At 48.6% G+C, this 23,406-nt stretch overlaps 8 protein-coding genes across 8 annotated transcripts; 4 read left to right on the top strand and 4 right to left on the bottom strand.

Annotated features, from left to right (window-relative positions):
* Positions 1-2,851: 2,851 nt before the first annotated feature.
* MAA_06580 (hydroxymethylglutaryl-CoA synthase) lies at positions 2,852-4,397 on the bottom strand (the record flags this gene model as incomplete). The annotated part of the gene is made up of 4 exons (XM_007824578.2): positions 2,852-2,989; positions 3,046-4,124; positions 4,170-4,272; positions 4,341-4,397. The coding sequence occupies 4 exons, from the start codon at positions 4,395-4,397 to the stop codon at positions 2,852-2,854; spliced, it is 1,377 nt and encodes a 458-aa protein (XP_007822769.2).
* Positions 4,398-4,906: 509 nt separating this feature from the next.
* Positions 4,907-6,250, top strand: MAA_06581 (aristolochene synthase; the record flags this gene model as incomplete). Its single annotated transcript, XM_007824579.1, has 4 exons — positions 4,907-5,333; positions 5,417-5,503; positions 5,571-5,757; positions 5,965-6,250. The coding sequence occupies 4 exons, from the start codon at positions 4,907-4,909 to the stop codon at positions 6,248-6,250; spliced, it is 987 nt and encodes a 328-aa protein (XP_007822770.1).
* Positions 6,251-8,326: 2,076 nt separating this feature from the next.
* On the bottom strand, positions 8,327-8,977 carry MAA_11605 (C2H2 type zinc finger domain protein; the record flags this gene model as incomplete). Its single annotated transcript, XM_011412520.1, has 1 exon — positions 8,327-8,977. The coding sequence occupies one exon, from the start codon at positions 8,975-8,977 to the stop codon at positions 8,327-8,329; it is 651 nt and encodes a 216-aa protein (XP_011410822.1).
* Positions 8,978-10,443: 1,466 nt separating this feature from the next.
* On the top strand, positions 10,444-11,571 carry MAA_06582 (Aldo/keto reductase; the record flags this gene model as incomplete). The annotated part of the gene is made up of 3 exons (XM_007824580.1): positions 10,444-10,547; positions 10,600-10,938; positions 10,998-11,571. The coding sequence occupies 3 exons, from the start codon at positions 10,444-10,446 to the stop codon at positions 11,569-11,571; spliced, it is 1,017 nt and encodes a 338-aa protein (XP_007822771.1).
* Positions 11,572-11,980: 409 nt separating this feature from the next.
* MAA_06583 (feruloyl esterase B) lies at positions 11,981-13,858 on the bottom strand (the record flags this gene model as incomplete). Its single annotated transcript, XM_007824581.2, has 4 exons — positions 11,981-12,301; positions 12,359-13,120; positions 13,196-13,671; positions 13,792-13,858. The coding sequence occupies 4 exons, from the start codon at positions 13,856-13,858 to the stop codon at positions 11,981-11,983; spliced, it is 1,626 nt and encodes a 541-aa protein (XP_007822772.2).
* Positions 13,859-15,473: 1,615 nt separating this feature from the next.
* MAA_06584 (peptide synthetase) lies at positions 15,474-19,337 on the top strand (the record flags this gene model as incomplete). The annotated part of the gene is made up of 7 exons (XM_007824582.2): positions 15,474-15,483; positions 15,789-16,749; positions 16,779-17,163; positions 17,210-17,503; positions 17,591-17,839; positions 17,993-18,691; positions 18,774-19,337. 7 exons carry the CDS (start codon positions 15,474-15,476, stop codon positions 19,335-19,337), a joined length of 3,162 nt encoding a protein of 1,053 aa, XP_007822773.2.
* Positions 19,338-19,878: 541 nt separating this feature from the next.
* Positions 19,879-20,427, top strand: MAA_11606 (uncharacterized protein; the record flags this gene model as incomplete). The annotated part of the gene is made up of 1 exon (XM_011412521.1): positions 19,879-20,427. One exon carries the CDS (start codon positions 19,879-19,881, stop codon positions 20,425-20,427), a length of 549 nt encoding a protein of 182 aa, XP_011410823.1.
* A 106-nt stretch (positions 20,428-20,533) lies between these two features.
* Positions 20,534-22,645, bottom strand: MAA_06585 (Cytochrome P450 CYP5081A; the record flags this gene model as incomplete). The annotated part of the gene is made up of 2 exons (XM_007824583.2): positions 20,534-20,819; positions 21,168-22,645. 2 exons carry the CDS (start codon positions 22,643-22,645, stop codon positions 20,534-20,536), a joined length of 1,764 nt encoding a protein of 587 aa, XP_007822774.2.
* Between the last annotated feature and the right edge of the window lie 761 nt (positions 22,646-23,406).

Genomic DNA, 23,406 nt, shown 5'->3' on the forward strand with positions numbered 1-23,406 from the left:
CAGAGAATATACATGTCCTTTGTCTCCGTTGTAGTCTCCATGGGAGTAACTGAATTGTTTCGAATGTATTCCGAGACGGTCCTCGTCCTAGTATATTACTTTGACAGGCTGATTGTTGTACTTCGAGATAATATATGGATACGAAAAAAAGTTAAAAAGTAGGGGACTGTCCTCCACCATTTGGCCTAGCGTTGTAATCCAGCATGAGTGGGCCTCTTTCGGAATCTCACTCTCATTTCTGGTTTCCACCACATCACAAACACGCGGCTATTAGTAACAAAATCCGAATCGGTATTTAGAAGTTCCAGGTCGTATGTCCAGAGGATTTTGGCGAGTAGTAAGTTGATCTCCATGTAGGCAAAGCTATTACTGTTTAGTAACCTTGTCCAGATATTAAAAATAATCTAAGAAGGAACAGGATAAGACAAAATCCACGGGGGGAACATAGCACTTACTTTCTGCCAAGACATCCTCTTGGGCCTAAAGAGAACGGCTGACTTGCTTCCTTGATATCCGGCCCGTCTGTATTTAGCCAGCGTTCCGGTCTGAATTCCATAGGCTGAGGAAAGTATTGTGGATCGTGAGTAACAGCCCACGCACTAGTATATATTTCCGTCTAGTTGTATTTATTAGCAGACTTCTTTTTATTTTTACCCTGCTCATTGCTAATAGGTACAAGAGGATAGTTTCATACCCCTTGTGGAATGTGTTGGTCGTGAATTTGAAAGCCAGGCGAGATGCGTGGGAACCCTTGGGAGCCAGGCGGAAAGAGTCTTAGCCCTTCGTGAATAACGGCTTGTAAATAGGGCAGTTTCTGAGTCGACAGAGCATTGATATCTGTATAGGACTGAAATCTGTCACAAATCTCCTACGAGACTCGTTTCATAATAACCGGATTCTTGAGAAGAAAATACGTCTTCCCTGCTAGGAATGTGGAAACCGTTTCTCCGCCCGCGATACTGTTTATCAATGTTAGAAGCAACCAAGAAGATGCATTCTCGCTTGCAATTTTATAACATGCACTGGAATCTATTTTTTTGTTTAGACTTACGCCAGAGTTGATACGTGAGCGGTCATTTCCTCTTTGTCTACCTCTCCCTGTTGTACCTTGTCTACTAGCACACTAATGAAGTCTTTACGTGTAGATTTCGTTGCTAATATTCTTATAAAGCTTCAGCTTTTATTCCCTACCTTGGATGTTTCTCAACCCTGCCTGGATGAGTCGGCTTGTTGCAGCGTCCATGAAACATCAGAAGTATACCATTGATTTGACTAACAAGTATGTATCGAATGCAACCGATTAATTCACCATTGCCATACCCACCGTTCCCACAGCACTTCTGGTCATCTCTCGCCTCCGCTGACGTTTAGATAGACGAATTGATGAGACGACTAGTCGAAAAGATTTCATGAGTTACCTCCTCTCGGGCCGCACCAGGGTCTCTGACATCCAGCTGGCCGCCCACGCCTCCGACTTTGTGTAAATTGACAGCATTCTTTCTAGACGAAGTGACATTGACCAGTAACTTGACAATATGGCATAATAGAATAGCTGGAAGTGAGACTACCGCTACTACCCTTGCCGTGGTTTTCTACTATCTATGTAATAATGCCTCGGTAAAACAGCAGCTTGAGGAGGAGATCCTCTCGGCATTTCCCGCATATAAAGACATCAACGCCACATCAGTCGCCAAACTCAAATATTTGCACGCAGTATGCCTTGAGGTACTCCGAATATTCCCTCCGCTACCTCTTGGTTTGCCCCGAGAAGTGCCGCATCCCGGTAAGGTGGTCGGTGGGTTCTATGTCCCCGGAAGAGTAAGTTCCTTCTCCAGCATGATGAACGCAAAGACGCTTTATCCTAGAGCAAAGTCTACTAAGCAAAATGAAACAGACCATCGTGTCTACAAATCATTACGCGGCGAGCATGGGCACGGACAATTTCGATAAACCAGAGGCTTTCATGCCTCGCAGGTGGTTAACGGGCGAGCCGACTGACATTCTCGAGGCTAGCAAACCATTTTCTTGTGGCCCTAGGAGTTGCCTCGGACGAGGGTAACTTTTTATATAAGACCCAAGAGCCTAGCGACGAAGCACTAGTTAACGATGACGTGGCAAATTAGGCTGGCATGGTTAGAAATGAACCTTACAATTTGCAGGCTCATTTATAAGAATGCCTTTGTCCTGCTAAACGAAAACTTGGACTGGAACAGAGAATCAAAGATGCATCTGCTGTGGCAAAAGCCAAAGTTGTTAATGGAGCTGACTAAACGGTAAACCAAGAAAAAGGTCTCTACTGACGCAGTGATGGGATGTTAGGAAGATCTAGTTGTAAGGTACATTGGGCATTCGTGCGCAAGAATTTTCTGGTCCAAGTTATATTATTGTTGCAAACAGAAGTTGGAACCGAATGAGACATATGGACCACCAGACACAACTCATTTTGTGCAGCTATGTATGTGTTGCAGGCTAGTCACCAATATATTCAATTCGTGAATAGACTAGGTGCCCCGGAACATCTACCTGTCCAACCGACTCAAAGTAAGAAGAGCTACTACTACAAAATGGGGTTCCGTGCAGCCGCCTGTAGGGTTCTTCCTCTTTAGAAAACTTGAATAAAAATTGTTATTGCCTGTTGTGCGGGGCAAACCAAACTGGCCAAGATAAAAAGTTATGAGTACAGAGAGTTCGACATTAAAGAATCAAATAAGATGAGTTACATATAAGTCCAGCCACTTAGGGTGAGGGCTAGCTCTCAATACAAGGACCAGTCCATTGTTCAATTTATACATCCCAAGAAATCTGCTCAGCCTGTTCCTGCATGGACGATGTTCAAAACGGAACCAAGACTCTATTTTTTGATAGCATACGTCCTTCGGAACATTTCATCAATACCCTCCAAATAGTATGTGTCAGCAGCAAAGTTGGATATGTCACCGACCGGGACGAAGTCTTTGGCGCCATAGGCTTTTTCTCTTAGTGCGCAAGCCTGCGAAAACCATTCAGCAATTGAACATTCTCAAAGAAACTATCGTAGGGACTTACCGCATCGAACTCATCCGGTGTGGCAATGTGGCGCTGATCCAGCCTGCGCATGAGATCGATCTTTTGCACCATCTGGCTAAGGTCGCCCGTAACCTTGATACCGAAGAGAGTGCTTGCAATGCCACTTCCATAACTGAACAGCCCAATCGTCTTGCCAATAGTATCCTTGACATCGATGTTACTTATCAAGCTGATGAGAGAGCAGTACAAGCTCGCTGTATACATGTTGCCGCACCTGCTAGGTGCGACGATGCACGGCTCAACCCGGGCAACGTATCGCTTCTCACTTAGGGCCACAAATGTCTTCTCTAGCTCTTTGCTATGCAGGGATTCGTCATAAGTCAAGTTGCGTAGCTCGGCCGATACCGAACTCCAGATGCTATCGTCATTGGAATGAAGTGCATCGTTATAAAGTAACCGGCCGTACGATTTGCTCACCAACTTGCAGTTTGGTGTATGAAAGGCCATGTAGTCAAAGAGGTCAAGCAAGTGTTTAGCATCGTCCTTGGGACCATGTCCATTAGCAAGAATCTTGGCCTTGTCTCTCCGCTGCTTCAGGTCTCTATAACATCCATCGAGGGCAGAGAGGTAACACCTAATGGACTCGTGTCCATTGACCAAGGGATATTCAGACTTTGGATTCGGTTTATAAAAGTCATAGCCATGCGTCATGAATATTCCGCGAAGAGATGGTTCCAGGGAAAGAGGCGCATTTGGGCCAACGAGAATGGCGACACAGCCGGCGCCACCGGTCGGGCGGGAAGAAGGCTGATCATAAACCGCAATATCCGATGCGACAACGATGGCATCCCGACCATCCCAGGCACGAGACTCTACCCAGTTGACAGCATTGAACAAGGCATTAGTTCCACCGTAGCATGCGTTGATAGTGTCAGCACCCTCAAGGCTAGTGTTGCCGCTAGGTTCAAACAACTGAGTCAAGACAGTCTTGACGGATTTCGCTTTATCAATTAGGGACTCGGTGCCAACTTCGAGCCGGCCGATGGACTTTGGGTCTATGTCGTACTTGCGAAGAAGTGAGGCCACTGCCGTTAAAGCAAGGGAGCAGACGTCTGTATCTCGTCAGTTGGCACACACGAGGATACTCTGGAATACCAACTCACCTTCCCTGTCGGTGCAAAAGTTCATCGACTTGAGGCCAAGGCCGATAGTGTATTTGCCAGCTGAGACACCCTGGGCTCGCTCAAAGAGTGTTTGGTCGAGACACTTGTTTGTCCATGAGTTATCGGTTTCGCTTCGCCACTATGGATAAAGGTATGCTCGTATAGACGTACCTGGCTGGGAATGTAAATCTCCATGGCTTTAATGCCAACATTTTCAGGGTACGCCATTTTGGCCATGTGTCGTGTCTGGGTAGGAAGTTTCGGCTGTCAAGATGTACCAATGTTCGGAGACAAATATGGGAAAATAGTGGTGGGATGTGTCCGGAGTATGGCCAGGCGAGACACGGGACCTCCGGTTTGCCCTGATATGCATCCAGGGGTTCCAAAATTATCTGCAAAATTTACCCAAGTCGGCTAGGCTCCGCACAATTTCCTGTAAGCCCCCAACTCCCATCATAGATTGATCCATGGCCGGCTTGAATCTCACATCGGGAAACCAACCCCTTTTGGAAGCCCTCCATAAAGCCTCCCATTTGGCAGTCCAACTTGACTGCTTACGGTCGCCGAAGCCAAGGACGCCAGGCAGTGACACTCTGGGGGGTGGGCATGGCTGACCACCCGAGTACTGGACATTTAAATGACAGCAACCTATGCTGCAATGCGACGCCAGTAACTGCATCTTCACTCCGCCTGGTATTTCGTTTCTACTTTTGGGTCATATTAGGTTGCTGTTAAACATGGCAGCCGTAACCGTCCAGCCAAACGGCCATTCCAACCTGTCTTTGGCTACAAATGGTGTCAAGCATACAGAATACATCAACGAGAGCCACCCCAAGGCTGTTGCTGTGGTTAACGGCAGCTCTAAATCAACCACAGGTCCCGTGCTACCTGTGTACAAGACCTTGTTCAGCGCCTGGCCACGAAACTCGGCGCGAACGATACCTCCATCATCATGGGCAGCAGACTGTCACCATTTAGTTGATCACGTCACTCAAGATGTGGATGCATGGTTTTTAGAGAATTGGCCATTTCCAAATGACAAGGCTCGACAGGCGTTTGTAAACGCAGGGTTTTCCCGCGTTACCTGCCTGTATTACCCGCTGGCTAAAGATGATCGCATTCACTTTGCCTGTCGCCTTCTCACTATATTGTTCCTAATCGACGGTACTTCTTTGACTCACCCTTGCAGCAGAATGAGTGGTTTTTCTTTTCGGGAACCAGCGCTGACATCGTTTTCCCGATTGTAGACCAGCTTGAACATATGTCATTTGACGAGGGCAAGGCATACAACGAGAAACTCATGCCATTGGCTCGGGGAGATGCATTGCCAAACAGTAAGTTTGAAAACCCCCAAAAAGGGAATATAAAGTGCTATAACATAGTGTTAACAATGCTCCAAAGGAGCAGTCCCGGTGGAGTACATGTTTTACGACTTATGGGAGAGCATGCGAGCCCATCACAGACAGTTGGCAGATGATATCCTTGAGCCGACCTTTGTATTTATGCGAGCCCAGACAGACAAGACCAGAAAGGAAATTACAGAAATCGGCCACTACCTCGAGTATCGGGAGAAAGACGTTGGGAAAGCGTGAGTTACGACGACCAGATCAAATTTCTTCCACTTTGGTGCCTGCTCGGTATTAGGAAGCATATAGGCTAACATTCCACTTAGCTTGTTATCTGCGCTGATGCGTTTCGTAATGGACTTGCGTTTGACTCCTTCAGAATTACAAGAAGTCAAACCAGCAGAAACAAATTGTGCAAAGCATCTTTCTATTGTTAATGACATTTACAGCTGGGAAAAGGAGCTCAAGCAGTCAAAAGTCAGTTCCGAGGAAGGATCATACCTCTGCTCGGCTGTGAAAGTTCTTGCAGACAGCACAGCGCTGGATATTGAGGCCAGTAAGGCATGCTTGTGGACCATGGTGCGGGAGTGGGAGCGAAGACATGATATCCTTAGCTCAGAGCTGCACATATCACCTCCATACACTGAGACGAAGATGCTATACCTGAAGGGCCTAGAATATCAAATGAGCGGGAACGAGCTTTGGAGCAGAACAACGTCGAGATATCTTGTATGATAGTAGGAATAGTGACCGTCCGCAACATCCTCAAAAACAATAAATGACGGTCCTGTAGTAACTTTGGTTGTCGAGGAAGCCGCTTTGCTAACTTCAACTGTACCTAATTCCTAAATCTCTCCGTGGAATTCCAAGCTCTGTGCAAATTCTTAAATAGTTTCTTTCGCTGCGAAATTCGCACATAAAATAGTTCGCCTGTACTTAGCTGTAATAAGCCGTCGGCTGAGCCGTCGAGGTGCACTAGGCAGATGCCGAAGCCAAAACGTGACCAAATGAATGCCCCATAACCAGCCTTTGAGTATCGACTATGGAATAGATACTGAGCTACTCAAGAACCTCGAAGTTCCTCTGGTCTCCAGTACAATTAATTTTTTGCTTTGCAAGACGCCCCTTGGATAGTAGCTGCGATTACATTGCACAAGTGACTTGGTTCGTATGTCCATAAAAAGTTAAGCAATTTGAACTAATCGGACATGCAGGACTCAGCACAGAATTCTATCTAGAATATCTATGCCTAATTTAGGTGCAGAGACTTTTCACTGAAGTCAGACGAGTAGCCGTCTGGTTGAATGTTGAAAGTATAGTCACTATATTTTTAGTTGTTCTACAACTAGAGCAGCTGAGAGAAGCTGAATGCGTTGGCAAGTGAGAACGAATCCACCAGATGTCCACAAAAACTTCACGCCTGCGCATGAGTTCATGCTTTTTCAGCAATTGTCAGAGGCAATGTTACACGGAAATGGCTGGTTACACAAGGGCTACGGTCACGGGATTAGGGCAGAAGGTCCTCACCGACTTCTTGTATGAATAGACATCTTCGGTCCCTCAAGGCCTCGAGGAAAACCAAGGACCTTTGATACCAAAGACTGTTATTAGATGAATTGAGTAAATGCTCCAAGCCTCTAGCCCTTGTCACAGGCAATCACTCGGTGCTTCAGCTACAGTTGGGCCTACCACAATGTTTCGGCCATGCTAGTCCTTCCCGTCTGTATTAGTACACTGAATGCGCCTCGATTCTTCAAGGTGGAATTTGTTTGCAAGTTGCCAAGACAAACCATATGGTAAAAGTACAAGTACCAAACGGCCTGTGTGTGGCAAAGTGCCCATAGCCTGCGTTACTTGGCCAGATGTGACATGTTTGGCTCCTGCAGTACAAGAGCAGAAATGCGAGGAATGCATATCCCAAAATGGTATACGGTCAGCACTGCTTCATTTCCGCACTCTCGAGTTCATGCGCAAGAATTGCGGTTTACGGCGCTCCAGCATATCTGTTGCGAGTGTCTCCATAAGGGATTACTCCAAATGGAAAGCCGGTTTATTCCTGCTTCCTGAAAGAGTCGAGTACGATTTTCGGCAATTTCGGAATTACCAAAATCATACAGTGGCCTGAGTAGCCACCGTAAATCATGGCTGTATTGGATTGACTGCATGCTGGACGATGGAGATTAGCTGCTGCATCTGGAGGATTTCGTGAGTCGGCAGATGCTCTGAATGAGTGGAGAAGACCGATCCTTGCATTGAGTGATTCGAAGACGGGCTCCCGTGACCCGATCTGTGACAAGTCCTACAGGCCAGATAATATTAATACAGCCGTTGGCCGAGACCAAAATAGATACAGGCTGTAACTGTTCCTCCGGGTGGTTAGTCGACTTGGAACAACATGTTCATGTTGGTCATATCTAAATCCTTAACAACATTGTCAAAGAGCAGGTGGCCCTGATGACGGTTCTGGAACAAGTTCGTGGCATGAGCCACTTTGCGCAGTGGGACGAGAAGCTTCTTTATGAACAGCAACATAGTATTCTTACCTCATTGATGGCTGCTATCTTGATATACCGCCTTCTTTGGGTATAAAAAGTCAACTCTGCTGAGCCCAAACTGATCAAACCACTCATTCCTATAGTCGGTCATGCACTCAGCATTTACAAGCATGGATCGCGACATTTTACTTGGATGGCGTAAGTGAGACTCTCTTGAAAACGTCGCCTTATACATGGTCTAATTCCTCAAACGTTTTACACAGCCAAAAAACGGGCCTGCCTATATACCAGATCCCCGTACCGGCTGGTAAGATCATTATCGCAACAGATGAGAGACTAATTCCTGTAGACACGAGTTCGTCTTCATGGAGCAGCCAGGTGCCCCGTCCGGTTTCGTGTCACTGCACTCGTTACTGCTGGAGTCAAAGATGCAGTGCGTACTTGCACCAACCTGATAATGCGAGTTACCGCTCATATCAGCAGACTCTGGCGCCTTTCGGAGTGTTACATCCTGTAGAAATGACAACCCAGCGACGTCCATGTCATTCCAATCCCCCAGATCTGGCGGCGTGGTTATGCATACATTGTCACTTGCGGTTACGCTCAAGCTAGGACCATATTCTGGGAGTTCAGTCGTACCCAAATTATCCCATGTCCGGGCGTCCATGCTGGATGGGGAGGCACTGTCTGTTTGTAGAGGTGCATTGGGGCGGGCATCCTGCCATTCCCCCGGGCTTGGATTCTGATGACCGGGGCTTGGTGGCTGTAACCCATGAGGTGGTTCCCTTGCTGTAGACTGTGGAGTTCCTAGTTGTATGACGGAGTTTGCCTGCTTGTCGGGAACAAAACGTCTCTCGGCGGTTTTCTGTGACTTCCGAACTCCAGATGTTTGCTGTTTCGGTTTGTACGGTGTCTGCCATGATCTTGATTCCTTGTCACCAGTACTCTGGTCCGCCGGGTCGACCATAATAAATCTCGAGCCGGTTCTGCGGTTGCCATTGGTGAGTCCACCTGAAACCTGGGTATTCCGGCGTCCAGAGCTGGGTGAGAAGGTGCATTCCTTGCCGAGGCCAGCGCATCGATCACAACTGGACCTATCGCCGCTGCATTTAACCTACAAACTTTCGGGTGAAACATAGTCAGCCCTCAAGTCTTGCGAGTTGAATGTTAACCTTTATAGAATCGGGATCCGTTCTAGGGCAGTAACGAAGCCAGTTTTCCAATACCTTGTAGTTCCGACACCGACCGCAGGCAAAGCGGCGTTGCGCTGGGTGTGGCTTGGCACGTTGATCATTAGCAGACCAGACGTCGATCGCGGAACTCATCGTGAACCGGTTGCATGAGCGCGGAGGAGGAAAGGGGTATCTAGGGGGTAAAGACACATATGACAGCAACGACCATCCGAAGATACTAATATGGGAAAAGGCAGAGCAAAAATTATTGTCATGTCCTAATTAGGATATGGCCGAACCAACAGCTTTTTTAACCCTGCCAATTTAGATTAGAAACTAGGAGTTTTCCACTGTTTCTATACCTAGTCCTCTTAAGTTAAAGTATTATTATTATGTACTATAACTACATTCTAGTGTATGCTAATTTTGATCTAGTTATAAACTAAGTGAATTCCTTACGATGAAGGACATCGCCATGATGCAAATTGTGCTGCTTTTTTAGCCTGCCGACGTTTAAGCCGCTTCTCGTGCTTCACAACCACAAAGCTCCGTCTTGCCGTGCCGTGTGCACCGACGTGGAGCGGTGCGGCTCATGGGATCTGTCGGCCGTTGCGCATTTTGAGTTGATACTGCCAGCAGGGTTTCATCGCATTAGTCCCTCGGGGCATATTAGTCAAAACGGTTCGCCATCGGAGCATGGCCAGTCGGTCATACGGTCGGTTATAAGGTTGCCGCATTGCCTGGCGGCTCGATGCAAAAATGATGCCATATTATTATATGCAAGGGGAGGGGTGGCATATGGAATGAGTCTTTTCCTTCGTTTGCTCCGATCTTCCTCGCCAGAAACTGCTCTTTGCGCTCGCGACCAGCGTTTCTATTCTCTATTTCTCCGCTGCGACTAGTTTTTACCCCATTTAGCAGGTGGAAAAGAGGGAAAGTCTAAAAATGGCAGGACACAACTTTGGTTATCTCAGTTGTTAACGGTGCCTTTTGCAGATGATCAGATGTATTGCCGATAGTCTGTCCCATTAATCAGTAATACAGTGACAGTGAGTTACGGCGTTCCGGTACCCCTTGCCAATGGAGGTAGAGCTGTGGAATTCATCTAAGCTTGCCGCTGAATAGCCAACGATGTACTGTTTTACAGAAGAGAACCTTGTCCCCAACGTGGCTTTTAAATAAGAATAAAATCGTTCACTTTGACAACAAACGTGTTTGTATATATTGTATTCCTGTAATAGGCGTGTTACCTACTCACACTATGTTTCCTCCACGTCCTGTTCGCCAAGTTGGTAGCCTCGGCCCTAATGTCCCTACTGTTGGGTTTGGAGCCATGGGAATGAGTGTTGGTTATGGCCAGACCAAGTAAGTGAGCTCTGATCAATGCGCCGTGTGAACCCTGAGCTAATCTCAAAAGATCCAACGAGGAGAAACTGAAGCTTCTGGATCGTGCTTGGGAACCAGGCTGCACCAACTGGGACACTGCAGACATTTACGGAGATTCCGAAGACACCATTGGCAACTGGTTCCGTCTTCATCCGGAACGCCGCAAAGACATCTTTCTTGCCACAAAATTCGGTCTCTGCCCTCGCAACAACAGCATAACCGTAGATTCCAGCCCTGAATACTGCCACGAAGCCGTTGAGAAAAGCCTCAGTCGCCTGGGAGTGGACCAGATTGACCTGTTTTATCTGCATCGCGCGGATCCAATGGTCCCTATCGAGAAAACAACTGCCGCGATGAAGCAGCTGGTTGAGTAAGTTTCCAAGACGGTTGGAACAAGACGAGGTGACAGAATTTGCTCACAAATGTCAGGCAAGGCAAAGTAAGGCACATTGGCTTGTCCGAAGTGTCGTCAGGCGCGCTGCGTAGGGCCCACGCAATACATCCCATTTCTGCCGTACAGGTGGAATATAACCCGCTGACCCTGGACATTGAAGGGCCCAACGGTACCTATTTAATGAAAACCTGCAAGGAACTTGGCGTGGCAATATTCGCTTATGCACCTCTCGGTCGTGGCTTGTTGAGTGGTCGTTACCGCTCCTTGGGTGACCTCGACTTTGACGATAGTCGACGTACTCTGGGGCGCTTTCAAGAGCAAAGTCTTTACAAAAACCTGAGACTTATTGACAGGCTCTCTGAGGTTGCCCATCGGAAAGGGTGCACTCCATCTCAGTTAATACTAGCTTGGTTAATCCGCCAAAGCGAGAACATCTTCGTCATCCCTGGCACCAAAAGCGTAAAATATTTAGAGGAGAACTTTGCTGCAGCGGGACTTACAGTGACAGATGCTGAACAGCAGGAGATTAGAGAGTTGACCGACAGCATAGAAGTTGAAGGAGACAGGAATGCCACGTTTGGCCAATTTGTCACGACCGTTCCGGTCTAGCAGTAACTAATCAGAAGCGGCTTGGCTTGTTACGGCCAACAGCCTGGCATAATGCACAACCTACTCGATTCTCTTCCGCATATATTTTCGAGTCTCCCACTGTGACAAGGGTACGATAGAAGGCTCGGAGTAAAAGACGTCAGAGGTCCTTGGTGTTCCAAGAGAAAAAGGGGGACAAGTGACAACTGTATATACATAAAGGTAACGTTTATGCCTAGGGCTCTTGCTCGGGCACATGTTTGATCTGTGTAAATAACAGGTACTTTGTCGGCGAAGGCCCTTTTGTTGGGCTTCACGATCTGTTGGGCCTTCTCCGTGTAAGGCGTGTAGAATCGAAAACCATCTCAAGCGACTGTTTCAGGACTAAAGCTACAATATTTATGCTTGAAAGGCGACTTTTTCTATCCTACTACCGACAAACAAAACTATTTGCCTTTGTCGAGTCTCCACCATTGAAATGTGCTTGCTGAGGATACGGGCATAGCAGCCTATGAAACTCCTTGCCTTGGGCGTTTTTAAACTGAATTTTCACTGTCTCTGGAGCCTTACCCTGCTCAACCCATGCGCGGAGCTGGGAAAATCCCGTCATTGGCGAGGCATGGTTCCCTCCAGCGCAGTGCCCATATCCTGGAATGTGAAAGTAGCGATAAAAATCGCGTGCAGCTGGTGCATGTCTTAACACTGAGTCATAATATTGGTCAGTGCCCTTGTACGGGATTAATTGATCGTTCTGCTCTTGTGTCAGTGATTAGAGAAATTAGGAATACTTTGTAGAAACTTGTCGTACCAAACCGTGGAAGCTGAGAATCTTGCCGCCTCTGTTACGAAAGGCAGACAGGTCCGGATCCCTAGTGCCTAAAACAGTCGAGTATTCTAACACTGAAGTGTGAAATAGTCTCTCAAAATCCGTTCGCGTTACCTCCTTGACGTCAAAGGCCGGATTCTTCTCCACGAACAACTGCAACCACTGCGTTCCTAGCAATGATGGAACACCCACGCACTTTCCTTGGCTACATTGAGTCGTTGCAACGCCCGCACCGAAAGCCTCTTGAAAACTCGATCCATAACCAATACCATACCAAAGGAAGTTGCCGTCAGATCCTCGCGGGCCAGACCAAGTCGCATTAGCTACGACTGCAGCGGCTCGGCTGAGCTTGATGGAGCGTCCCAGTTCAGAACACTCGAGCTCTGTACCTACGTAGCTAAACGAGTCAAACGAGGCTTCGCATTTGTCCATGTGTGATATGACTCCGTCGACGACACCATCAAGACCGTCACAAGCCCCCACAGCGGCTTCTGCTAGATAGCTCAACTCACATGGAGCTGGATACTCCCCCAGCTCGTTCATAATTACCTGTGGCCAGAAGAAACCAGGCACCAGCTCCCCCCAGTTGAGAGCTGGGGCCGTGGCAACAATACCATCATAAGCGCTGGGATATCTCTGGGCGAGCATGAGGCCTTGTCTTCCTCCTTGCGAGCAGCCACTCCAGTATGAATACTCTGGTGCTTTTCCATAAAACTTCTTAATAACAGACTTGGCAATAATCGACTGAGCACATAGGTCAACGCTTGGCCCCTCCTTTTCTTTTGCTTCAACTTGCGCGAATGGGAAACCCCCACGTACCTCATCATGAAGAGACCGAGAGGCGAGATTATGAAGCTTGTATAGGTTCACGTTTCCGGGGCTTAATAGTGCCCAATCGTGTGCCAAAACTGATTCTCCTAGGCCCGCGTCCGTAGTGACAGTCGCAAATCCTTGGCCCAGTGCTGCGGCCATGGCCAATTCAGAGTATACGAAGCGGCCCGCGGCGTATCCGCCTCCGCCCACGGCAAGGAGGCGCTGGTTCCAGTCGCCGATTGGAAGCCATGTTTCGACATTGATAACATCTCCTTGCCCAGGATGCGTATAAGTCACCGTAACATTGCAGAATGTTGCGTTCTTCACCTCAATGGTTGGATGGTGGACCGTCTCTCGGTGTGGTGCCGTTTTCGTGTAGTTGGTGACGATGTTAGCAGCGATGGAGATGACCTGCGAGCCGAATAGATCAATGTGTGTGAATGTTGACGGGCTACACGACTGTAATGCGCCGATACCTGCGTCTAACCGTGAATTAGTCAGAAGTGGTCTCTCCTACACCTCACTTAACAGAATGGGAGAGTCCAGACAACCAACCATTCAACCAATTGCTAATAACAGCAGGAAACTCCATAATCACGGACCGTCAGTGCTTTTACTCTTATGGATGTCCAGGGCCGTTCGCGAGTACGGGAGTCGTGCGCCACGCATGAAACAAGCCCGGCAAGCCTCTATCCAATGGAACACTTGGCAAATATAAGTGCACGTGTGGTGGTTCAAGTTTATCAGGAGCTCCCGACTCGACAGGGTTACGAGAGGCGATTCAAAGATCGTATTGCGGGGCCTTTGATGATTGAGGAGGATCGGTTCGGGGACCTTGCCTTTATACGTTAGCTCCGCCAAGAACCGAAGCCGGGAGCTAGTACAGTAGTTGGCTCGGGCGGGGTAAGGTGGATCCTCATGTCTCGTCTGGTTGCATCTCTTGATTGGTGCAACGGACTGCAGAACAGGCAAAAGACCTCATTTAGAACCTCGCCTTTTTTTATTAAGCTTCATTGAATGAATAGCAGCCTGCCCTTACTAATTGATTTTTTTTTTGTAACAGCTTTCCTCTACTGGGCCCGCCCGAAACCTTTCCTGTGATGCCAGCCTCCAAGACATCTATGCCTTTGCATTCCACGCGACGCCTTTGCGCAGCTTAGTATATCTGACATAACAGAAAATGAAGCAATTAGCAAACACCATGACACCACCGAAAATCTGCAGAGGAATCAAGTTTCTATGCTTAATAAGTGCTCCAGCGATCGGGTTCCCAATTAAAAGTCCAACACTTGAGATGCCAAAATTCATTCCTACCCAAGTGCGCCCTTTACTGACATGGGGTGCGATACCCGCGAGCATCGCACCAAGCAAAGTCACATAGGCACCAGACAAAAACCCGTAAAATACACAAAAAATAACGATTCCAGCGGTACTATTAACGCTTATCCGTGAATACTGGAGGAGGCCGGTGCCAGATGCCTCAGGAATCATCAGATTAAGAGCACCTACTGTTACACGGAAAAGGCCCAACAGATCGTGAAGCCCAACAAAGGGGCTGCACACCGATATAGGACTTGTTGGTTACACGGCCAGAACACGTGCCCGGGCAAGGACCCTAGGCCCGGGCGTTCCTTTTATGTATATAAGGCGGTCACTCTTCTCTTCCTTTCTCGTAGCAACTCAGGACCTTTGATATCCTACGAGATTATTATTGAATTGAGCCCTATTGCTCCAAGCCTTCATAATTGAACCCTTGTCACACCTACTCTATCAGCAATGGGGCCGACTATCGCCCTTCCCAGGATGCTCGCTGCATTCAAGATGGACAACAGATAAAAAAGATAGTTGTCCATTGATGCCTAGTTCCTTCTGGCTATACAAAGTCACGTAAAAAACGGGCACATATAGCCCCATCAGGTGGAGTAACCTGGCAAGAGTGATACCAGCAAATTCTGGGTTGCGAAATGCCGACATGCCGACAGTAGCTCTAGCTCGTGCTGCTGGGGGAACGCGGGGCCTGATAAGGATGAGGCAGTCTGGTCTGATGTCTCCGCCACGGGCTCAGTTAGCTGCCAGTGATTGACTGAGGGATTCAATGTTGAGGCCTGGGCTTATGGCGGAATTGGCCACGATTTTGTGAGTTGAGGTTGCGAGTCACTCCCGATACGGGACCCAGAGGGGTGGCCAAATAAACACATACTCCCATGTTCCTTGAATTATTCATCTCCAAGGAGCCTGCGTTGCTGGGTCGTGCCAAATGTGGTACAGGGTAAGCATTCTAAAAATGAATGCCGGTAAGCAGCAGAAAAAGAATTACTACACCAGCTTGTTGCATATTTAATATCGTCACCAAAGGGCCATGGACTGCTTGCTACTTCTGCCATGGAGCTTCCCAGCTCGTAATCGTGGTCTTGGCTAATGAGCTTGCGAAAGCGAAAAAGATGGACGGATAGATTATCGCTTGTATTACACAGGTCTTGTAAATAATCCCCTCTCTTTACTTGTGTATTGTGCGATTGAGTTGAACTCTCACCCGAGAACTACATCTTACCTGTTCATCATGGCCAAGTGCGATTTAACAGTACACAAAAAGTCATAGATTTCTTACAGCAGGCCCAGAATCATGCAGACGGCATGATTCCATACCAGCACGCTAGTTTGCAAGCTTTGCGGGAGCTGGGTCCGGATGTGCAAGCCGCTTTGAGTCTGAAAAGCCTTTTTGTAGTCCAGCATTGTTTGCAAAACCTTGATGTGGATTTTTTCCTCGATGAGGTAGAGGGATTTGGAGACTTGATGACAGGGTATTTTGACTACCCCCTGGTGATGGAGTGCATCCTCAGTTCTACGACGGAAGGACCTGGTCAAAATGACATCCAGATCACCATGGATGCAAGATTTGATGCAGTTGTCATCTCAAAGAAGCAGATGGTGGGACTTTGCAGACAATTTCGGCACGTTGTTGAACAACTCGACAATATTGACCAACTGGACACATTAGACGACATACGCCTCGCAAGTCGTGACGATGTTGATCAGGTAATTTCCTGGAACGCCTCGCAACCTTGGGAGTGCGTAGAAAAGACTGTCCATGATATTATTTCCGATCAGGTTCGCCTGAATCCCAATGCTGTTGCCATTACGGGTTGGGATGGTCAGATGTCTTACCTCGAGTTAGATGAGCACTCAACACGGGTTGCCAAGATTTTGGTACCAAAGTCCATTGGCCCTGAAACTATTGTTCCTCTGTGCTTTGAAAAGTCCAAATGGGCCGTTGTCGCGGCGCTTGCTGTCCTGAAGGCCGGGGGTGTCGTCACTCAGCTGGGTGTTTCACATCCTTTAAGTCGCAAGAAGAAAATTCTCGAAGACACCAAAGCAAGGCTTGTATTGGTACCATCCACCAATATCGGTGACCAGTTCACTGGCATAGTTCCAAGAATGGTCATCGATGAGCAATCCACGGCCCAGCTACTCGAATTTAATACACCCCTTCCAGAAATCAAGCCTAACGCAGCATACATATTATTCACTTCGGGAAGCACTGGGGGCGGTCAAAGGGCATTGTAGTTGAACACCAGAATCTTGCATCCAGTTCGTTCTCCCACGGCGGGCAATTCAAGATCAACCAGAGTACAAGAGTGTTGCAATTCGCAGCTTACACTTTCGACATAAGCTGCGCCGATATATTTATAACACTCAAGCGCGGCACTACAATCTGCATACCGTCCGAATATGAGTGTATAAACGACCTGACCAGCGCTGTTACAAAGTACCGGGCAGACTGGATGTTTGTCACGCCCACGGTCGCCCAGCTAATTGATCCGGAATCGGTACCTTCTTTGCGCACTCTCGTGTTGGGTGGCGAAGCTCCGACGGCCGAGAACGTCACGACGTGGGCTAACCGGCTGGATCTTATCTTCATCTGGGGACCTGCAGAGACTACTATCTACACTTCAGCTTATCGCAGGCCTGGCCCTGTCCAATATTTCTGGACGAGGCGTCCCTGAGCATTAACAACTGAAGCCACTACGAGGAAAGGACAAGCAGGCAGCTAGTGATCAAATTGCAACCATAAGACAGTTGCTGGAAGAACATCTCCCTGGTTATATGATCCCCACGGTCTGGATTTGTGCTGAGACGATGACTCTGACTGGACATGGCAAGATGGATGGGACGGCAGTTGCCAAATGGGCTGAAAATTTCGACCATGAGGCTTATCAAGACCTGCTACTAGACTCCAGCGAGTATGATACGAAAGTAGAGTCTGCGGTGGCTGCGTCAGGTCAGGCCACAGTTATTCGAACTCTGGCCAGCCAAGTCCTCGGCATTCCAGCCGTTCCCATGAACCGTTGCTTCTTTGGACTTGGTGGCGATTCAATTACTGCGATGCAGCTCTGAATCAAGGCAAGAGCAGCAGGTATCGACTTGAGCGTTAGAGATATCTTGAAGGCGAAACCCCCGTTTGGCATGGCCGAGGCTGCAACACCTATCAAGTCCGATTCTCCATTCCCGATTACGGAGATTGATGCCCCTCGAGCTGAAGTATTGGATACGCCATTCAGGCTGTCACCTATTCAAAACCTGTTCTTTGATACTGCTGGGCCACCTCCGGGATCTTCTACATCGCACTTTACTCAAACCATACTGCACAATGTCAACCGAAACATGGAGGCCCTGGGAATCCATGACGCCATTCATGCCATTATCAGCCGTCACTCAATGCTCTGTGCGAGATTCTCCCGCGGGATTCTGGGTGATTGAACGCAGAGTGTGACTGATAAGGTGGAGGAATCGTTTACTTTTCAGGCTGAGAGGATAGAGGACCGGAACAATCTGTACAAGATTCTGGCAGAGCGAAACTCTGCTTTCGATATAAGCCAAGGCCCTATATTCGCCGCCCACCTGTTTAACATCAATAATGGCAGTCAGGAACAGCTTCTCCTTCTCTCAGCCCATCACCTCGTAATTGACGTCGTTTCCTGGCTGGTAATTCTTGGTGACATGGAGGAATTCCTGATCAGCTCCAAGCCTGGCATACTGTCTTTGGAGAAACCTCTCCCCTTCCACACCTGGCTGCATTCACAACAAGAGCAGCCTGAAGAAAATTTGATGCAGGCTAACGGGCTCAATTCCTCCCTGAATGGCATGCAAGCACTTGATCTCACCTATTGGGGCATGACAGATCAGGCCAATAAGTACGGTAGCGAAGGAGAACTATCCTTTTCACTGGACGAGGAAGAAACTGCAAGGCTGTTACGTGGATATGGTAATAGGTCGACACCAGCTGCGGCTGAGTCTGTTGATATTATGGTAGCAACCCTGCTGCAAGCGTTTTCAGCTGTGTTCCCCGACCACGCAATACTCCCTACCGTGTTCTCTGAAGGCCATGGCCGCGAGTCTGCAGATAAGGATGTCGATCCTTCGGGAACAGTTGGCTGGTTCACCACTTTGACACCTCTGCACGTAGTGTTGGTCGATAATAATGTTGTGAACACGATACGGGAGGTACAGAAGGCCCGGTTACAGATGAAGCTCCTGGGGTCACGTCCCCGTGTTGATAAGGATAACTTTCACACGCTCAACCCAGATAGAGATTCTTTTCAACTTCCTTGGAAGCTTCCAACAACTCGAGTCGAAAGAGGGTCTCTTTTCAGATGCTCCACTGTTAGATAATGAGATCATCATTGACAACGGCCCTGAGCTGAACCGCCTTGCCCTATTTGATGTTTCCGCCATTGTCACGGGTGGGAGACTAAAGATGACATTCAAGTACAACAGGAGGATGCAACACCAGAATAGAATTTATGAATGGGTTACAACTATGCACTCCTTGCTAAAGGTCGCTGATGAAAGCTTGAGCAGCTTGAACACATCTGAATTGGAAAGCATATTCGCCAAGTCAATGAAGAAGGAGACAAAGGAACAGATGCTTGATAATTTGGGAGTTGATATGGCAAATGTACAAGAGATTGTACTATGCGCGCTTTTGCAGCAACACATGGTATTACTGATGGCTCAGCAGAGTGGACTGGGCATTTACGAGGTCGAGCTCGTTTTTCACATCACAGGAGACAATATCAATACGGCAAAGCTCGAATCAGCGTGGCAACAGGTAATCGACAGACACTCAATACTGCGTACAATTTTTTAACCTAGTGATTTACGGGCAGGCTTCCATGAATAGGTAGTGCTCGCACATTATACGGCCAATGTGCCCGTCATTACCTGTTACACGGTTGGCACACAACAAAGGGCGTTGGGCCAACAAAGGTTACACAACAACAAAGGCAACGGTCACGAGGCCCGAAGTCGGTCATAAGCAAGGGCTGTCTCAGGCACACAGCTTACCATCTTCACAAGTAATGATGGGGCTCACAAAGCATGCAAATTGGAGATGAGCCACGCTCTGAATGATGGCGTCTCTACAGCTCTCATACTTCGTGATGTGCAATAAGCGTACCAAGGACAGCTGAAAGAAGGCCCAGGACCTGCATTCAGCAGCTTTTTCTCTTGGCAAAACGCGCAAATAACAGCCAAGTCATCCGACTACTGGCAGAAGTTTGTACGCGGGATACAGGCGTCCCCAATGCCAGCCAAAAGAGCAGCTGCCAAGACACAAAGTATTTGATGTAGATATATGCGTCAACACTGTGAAAAGGATTCGAAATACTTGCCTCGAACACGGTGTCACCATGGCTACCTTCTTTCAGGTTGTCTGGGGCCTTGTCTTGTCTGCGCATACAGGACGGGACGATGCACTGTTTGGATATATGACGGCAAATCGCGACGGCCCCATCGAGGGCGTAGGCGATATAGTTGGTCCCCTCGTAAATATGATACTATGCCGAATTGACAGAAGCAAAGGCAGCCTCGCTGACATGTTGTCAAGAGCACAAGATGATTTTTTGGAGTCGCTTACACACCAGCATGGCTTAATTAGATTAGTTCTACCGGTATGGAGCTCGGTTATGAGCCTTCAATATCTTGATTCGCGAGTGGCACGAGTGGGCAATGATAACAGATTAAGGGATGGCGGGATTCAGTTGGAGCAATTCTGGGGACATGATCCGAATGAGTGGGACATCACTCTCGGCGTCCAAGTAAAATCTGGATCGAGTGGCCATGATGTAATCCACGCCTGTATTGGATATTGGTCCGGCAGTATAAGCCAGGAAGAAGCCCAGAAGATGAGACAGAGCTTTGGGGAAGTAATGGAGAAACTGATTATTGGCACCCGGTAGCTACGAGGTAATAAGTGAAAAGGATGACATTATTCTTTTGTTTAAAGCGAGAAGCTAGCTTCAATAATATATGCAGCTAGAGTAAAAGCTACAAGTTATTTTATATCTATTCGCCAAGGTCGCCGAGCTCCTCATCATGCAAGCGCTCGTCTTGGTGACAGGATTCGGTTAGTGGGATAGTGATAGGCGTACGCAATCTTGCAGACATCCCCATGTCTGAATCGGTCTGCAGGTCTGTCAACATAAAGGCAGCCAGTCCAGCCGCCAAATCACCGATAGCACTCGCGGTGGTGATGCATAGCTCGGGTTGAGTAGGGTGTAGAGCTGCCACGCCGGTGCATGTAACAACAAGATAGCCTGTTACCCTTGCAAGTCCGCAAGGAACCTCGACTCTGGTGGCAGAATTAGCAGGTGATTGATCCTGTTGTAGGCAAGCATAGGCACACGACCTCTCAGTTACCCGTGTCCCACATTCTGAACTTGCCACAAGGACAAACGAGTGCCTGTTGAGGCCGTCTTGGACTTCATGGCAATTCAGGATAAATAACCTCATGATAGTGCGTATCTCAAATACAACTACAGAAAAAGGTATTGAATACACATGTCAAGACTAGCCCAGTGCCGGTCGTGATATCAACATGCGACAATCGCGATCTGGCTTGGACGGAAACGACGCAATAAAGCACTTTGCCGGCAACAAGTGCGGAACACCATTCTCATCCACATTGTCTGGCCCGTACCTGCTGTCCGGAGTCAAGGCAAGGTCATAATCTTTGAAAATATTCGCCGTAATGGTCAGCATTTCCACCCACGCCAGATTTCTTCCGATGCAGTTACGAGGACCATAGGAGAAGGTGAAGAGGTTTTTCTTGGCCGCGTCGCAGTTGACGAATCGATCGGGCCTGAAGCGCTGCGGCTCGTGCCAAAACTCGTCATCCATATTGACGGACCGCAGATTCACATAGAGCTCCGTGCCAGGTGGGATGTAATAGCCTCCGTGCAGCACGATGCCTCGTTTGTGCGACACTCTGGGTGTCAGACCGGCGGTCGTGGGCGACACGCGCAGTGATTCGTACACGCAGGCCTCAAAAAAGGGCAATTTTGTCAAGACGTCCTTGTGGGAAATCAAGTGACGGGGTCCAAAGGCGCTGCGGATCTCCTCGGTCACGCGCTTCAGCATGTCCGGGTGCAGAAGCAATAAATGAATAGTCCACATGATGGCGGACGATGTCGTCTCGCTGCCGGCGAGCATCATCATGATGCACTCGGCCTGGATCTCGGAGGGGGTCATTTTGATCTTGGAATCCGGGTCCTCGGCTTCGATAAAGGCTTGAAGCATGTCGGCCGGGGGCTCACCGCCGTTGGCGAGGTGCTCCTTGCGCATCTGGGCAGAAGTCTTGCTGTAGGCGGCAAGCTCACGGTACATGGTCTTCCATGGTCGCATGATGAGAGAGAAGGGCAACAGGGACAGCAGACCCAGCACGAGCGAGTAGTCGAGAATGTCCATGATGACCGCCGCCGACTCGCTGATGGAGGATGAGCCCTTGGATATGGAATCGGGATCTCTGCCAAAGGCCAGCGCGCTCATGATGTCAAAGGTGGCCAGCTGCGTGTCGTGGCGGTAGTTGACCTCGACTGGCTCGTCTTTGTCCGTCTTGGTCTCCATGATACGGCGATCCCACTTGGAGCGGATGGCCAGATAGCCATGGCGTTGAATGACGGGCTCCATACGGGTGAGATATCCATAGTTGAGAAAAGGTCCAATCTGCCGCCTGCGCATGCGAGCCAGGGCCGGGTCTCGCTGCGACACGATATTCTGGACTCTGCCATCGTTGAAAATGTCGAAGAACTCGGCCTTGCAGAAGTCGTCTGACCCCAGAACGGCACGAACATCGTCCGGGTGCGAAATGCAAACAGCATTGGGTTTGAAAACATATACGGGACCGTATCGGGCCGTGTCTTTCTGGGCCTGCAGCGCAACAGCACCGGAGAAGTTATTGATGTCGCCGCGATTGGAAGTGAGGCGTGCCAAAAAAGGGCCCGGTACTTTTCGCAACGGAGACAGTAGCAGAGCCCAGACCAGACGCCAGGCGAGCCAGGTGATGGCGAGGCCGGCCACCAAAGACGATGCCACGAGAAGGGGCTGCTCGTTGCAGGTACCCTGGAGCCTGAGTAGAAGCACCTCCAGGCCCATGGATGTACCAAGACGCGATGACATGTTGTGAGCTCAACTTGTCTCTCCCTCGTTTGCCTGTTCTGCCAGCTCTGAGATGATTAGATGGCGCAAAGATAGAAAAACAAAACGAGAGCGTCACAAGAAGAGAAGAAAGGAAGACGCCAAACTCAAAAGGGAAACTTGCCGTCTAAGAGGGTTCTCATAGGGCCAAATGGTATGGTGCTTTTATTTTCGTCTTGGACTTGTATGTTCACACACCCTACACACACCCCATTGCATGGGTGAGCAAAGTTCTTGTTCACATGCCGATAAATAATTTCGCCGCCGGGGTTCAAGTTTGGCCGGCATTCCCACAATATTACCTGTTCAATGTTGCCCCTCATCAGACGCACGGACCATGCGGGGTCCTTATCGGCCGCAGGTGCCCCTCTCTTAGCCGAAACCCCTGCTTGGCGGCAAGCTCTCGGCAGGGGAAGGAGAAGATGGTGGGGCCAAACGCTCAGCTTGGCCGAAAAGCGGCCATTCATATTCCGGCGATTCGATTTGATGCAAGCTGACTTGACTTGACCTCACCGGCCGAGTAAGCTTGATAATGCAGACTGACAATTCCGTCCTCGGGGCTAAAGATCCAAGCACAACAAACTAGTACTGTAGTGGCTATAATTATTTGACCTCATCTTTGTACCGCGAGACCGGCTAGCCTAATTAGGATAATTTAATGCAACACAATGCCATAAAAGGGTTAGGGTTCAGGGATACATATTTAGATGTATATGTGAAAGGGTCTGGTTGAATATTTGCGA

The sequence above is a fragment of the Metarhizium robertsii genome, assembly GCF_000187425.2.
Source record: "Metarhizium robertsii ARSEF 23 chromosome Unknown MAA_Scf_11, whole genome shotgun sequence".
Lineage (NCBI taxonomy): Eukaryota > Fungi > Ascomycota > Sordariomycetes > Hypocreales > Clavicipitaceae > Metarhizium > Metarhizium robertsii.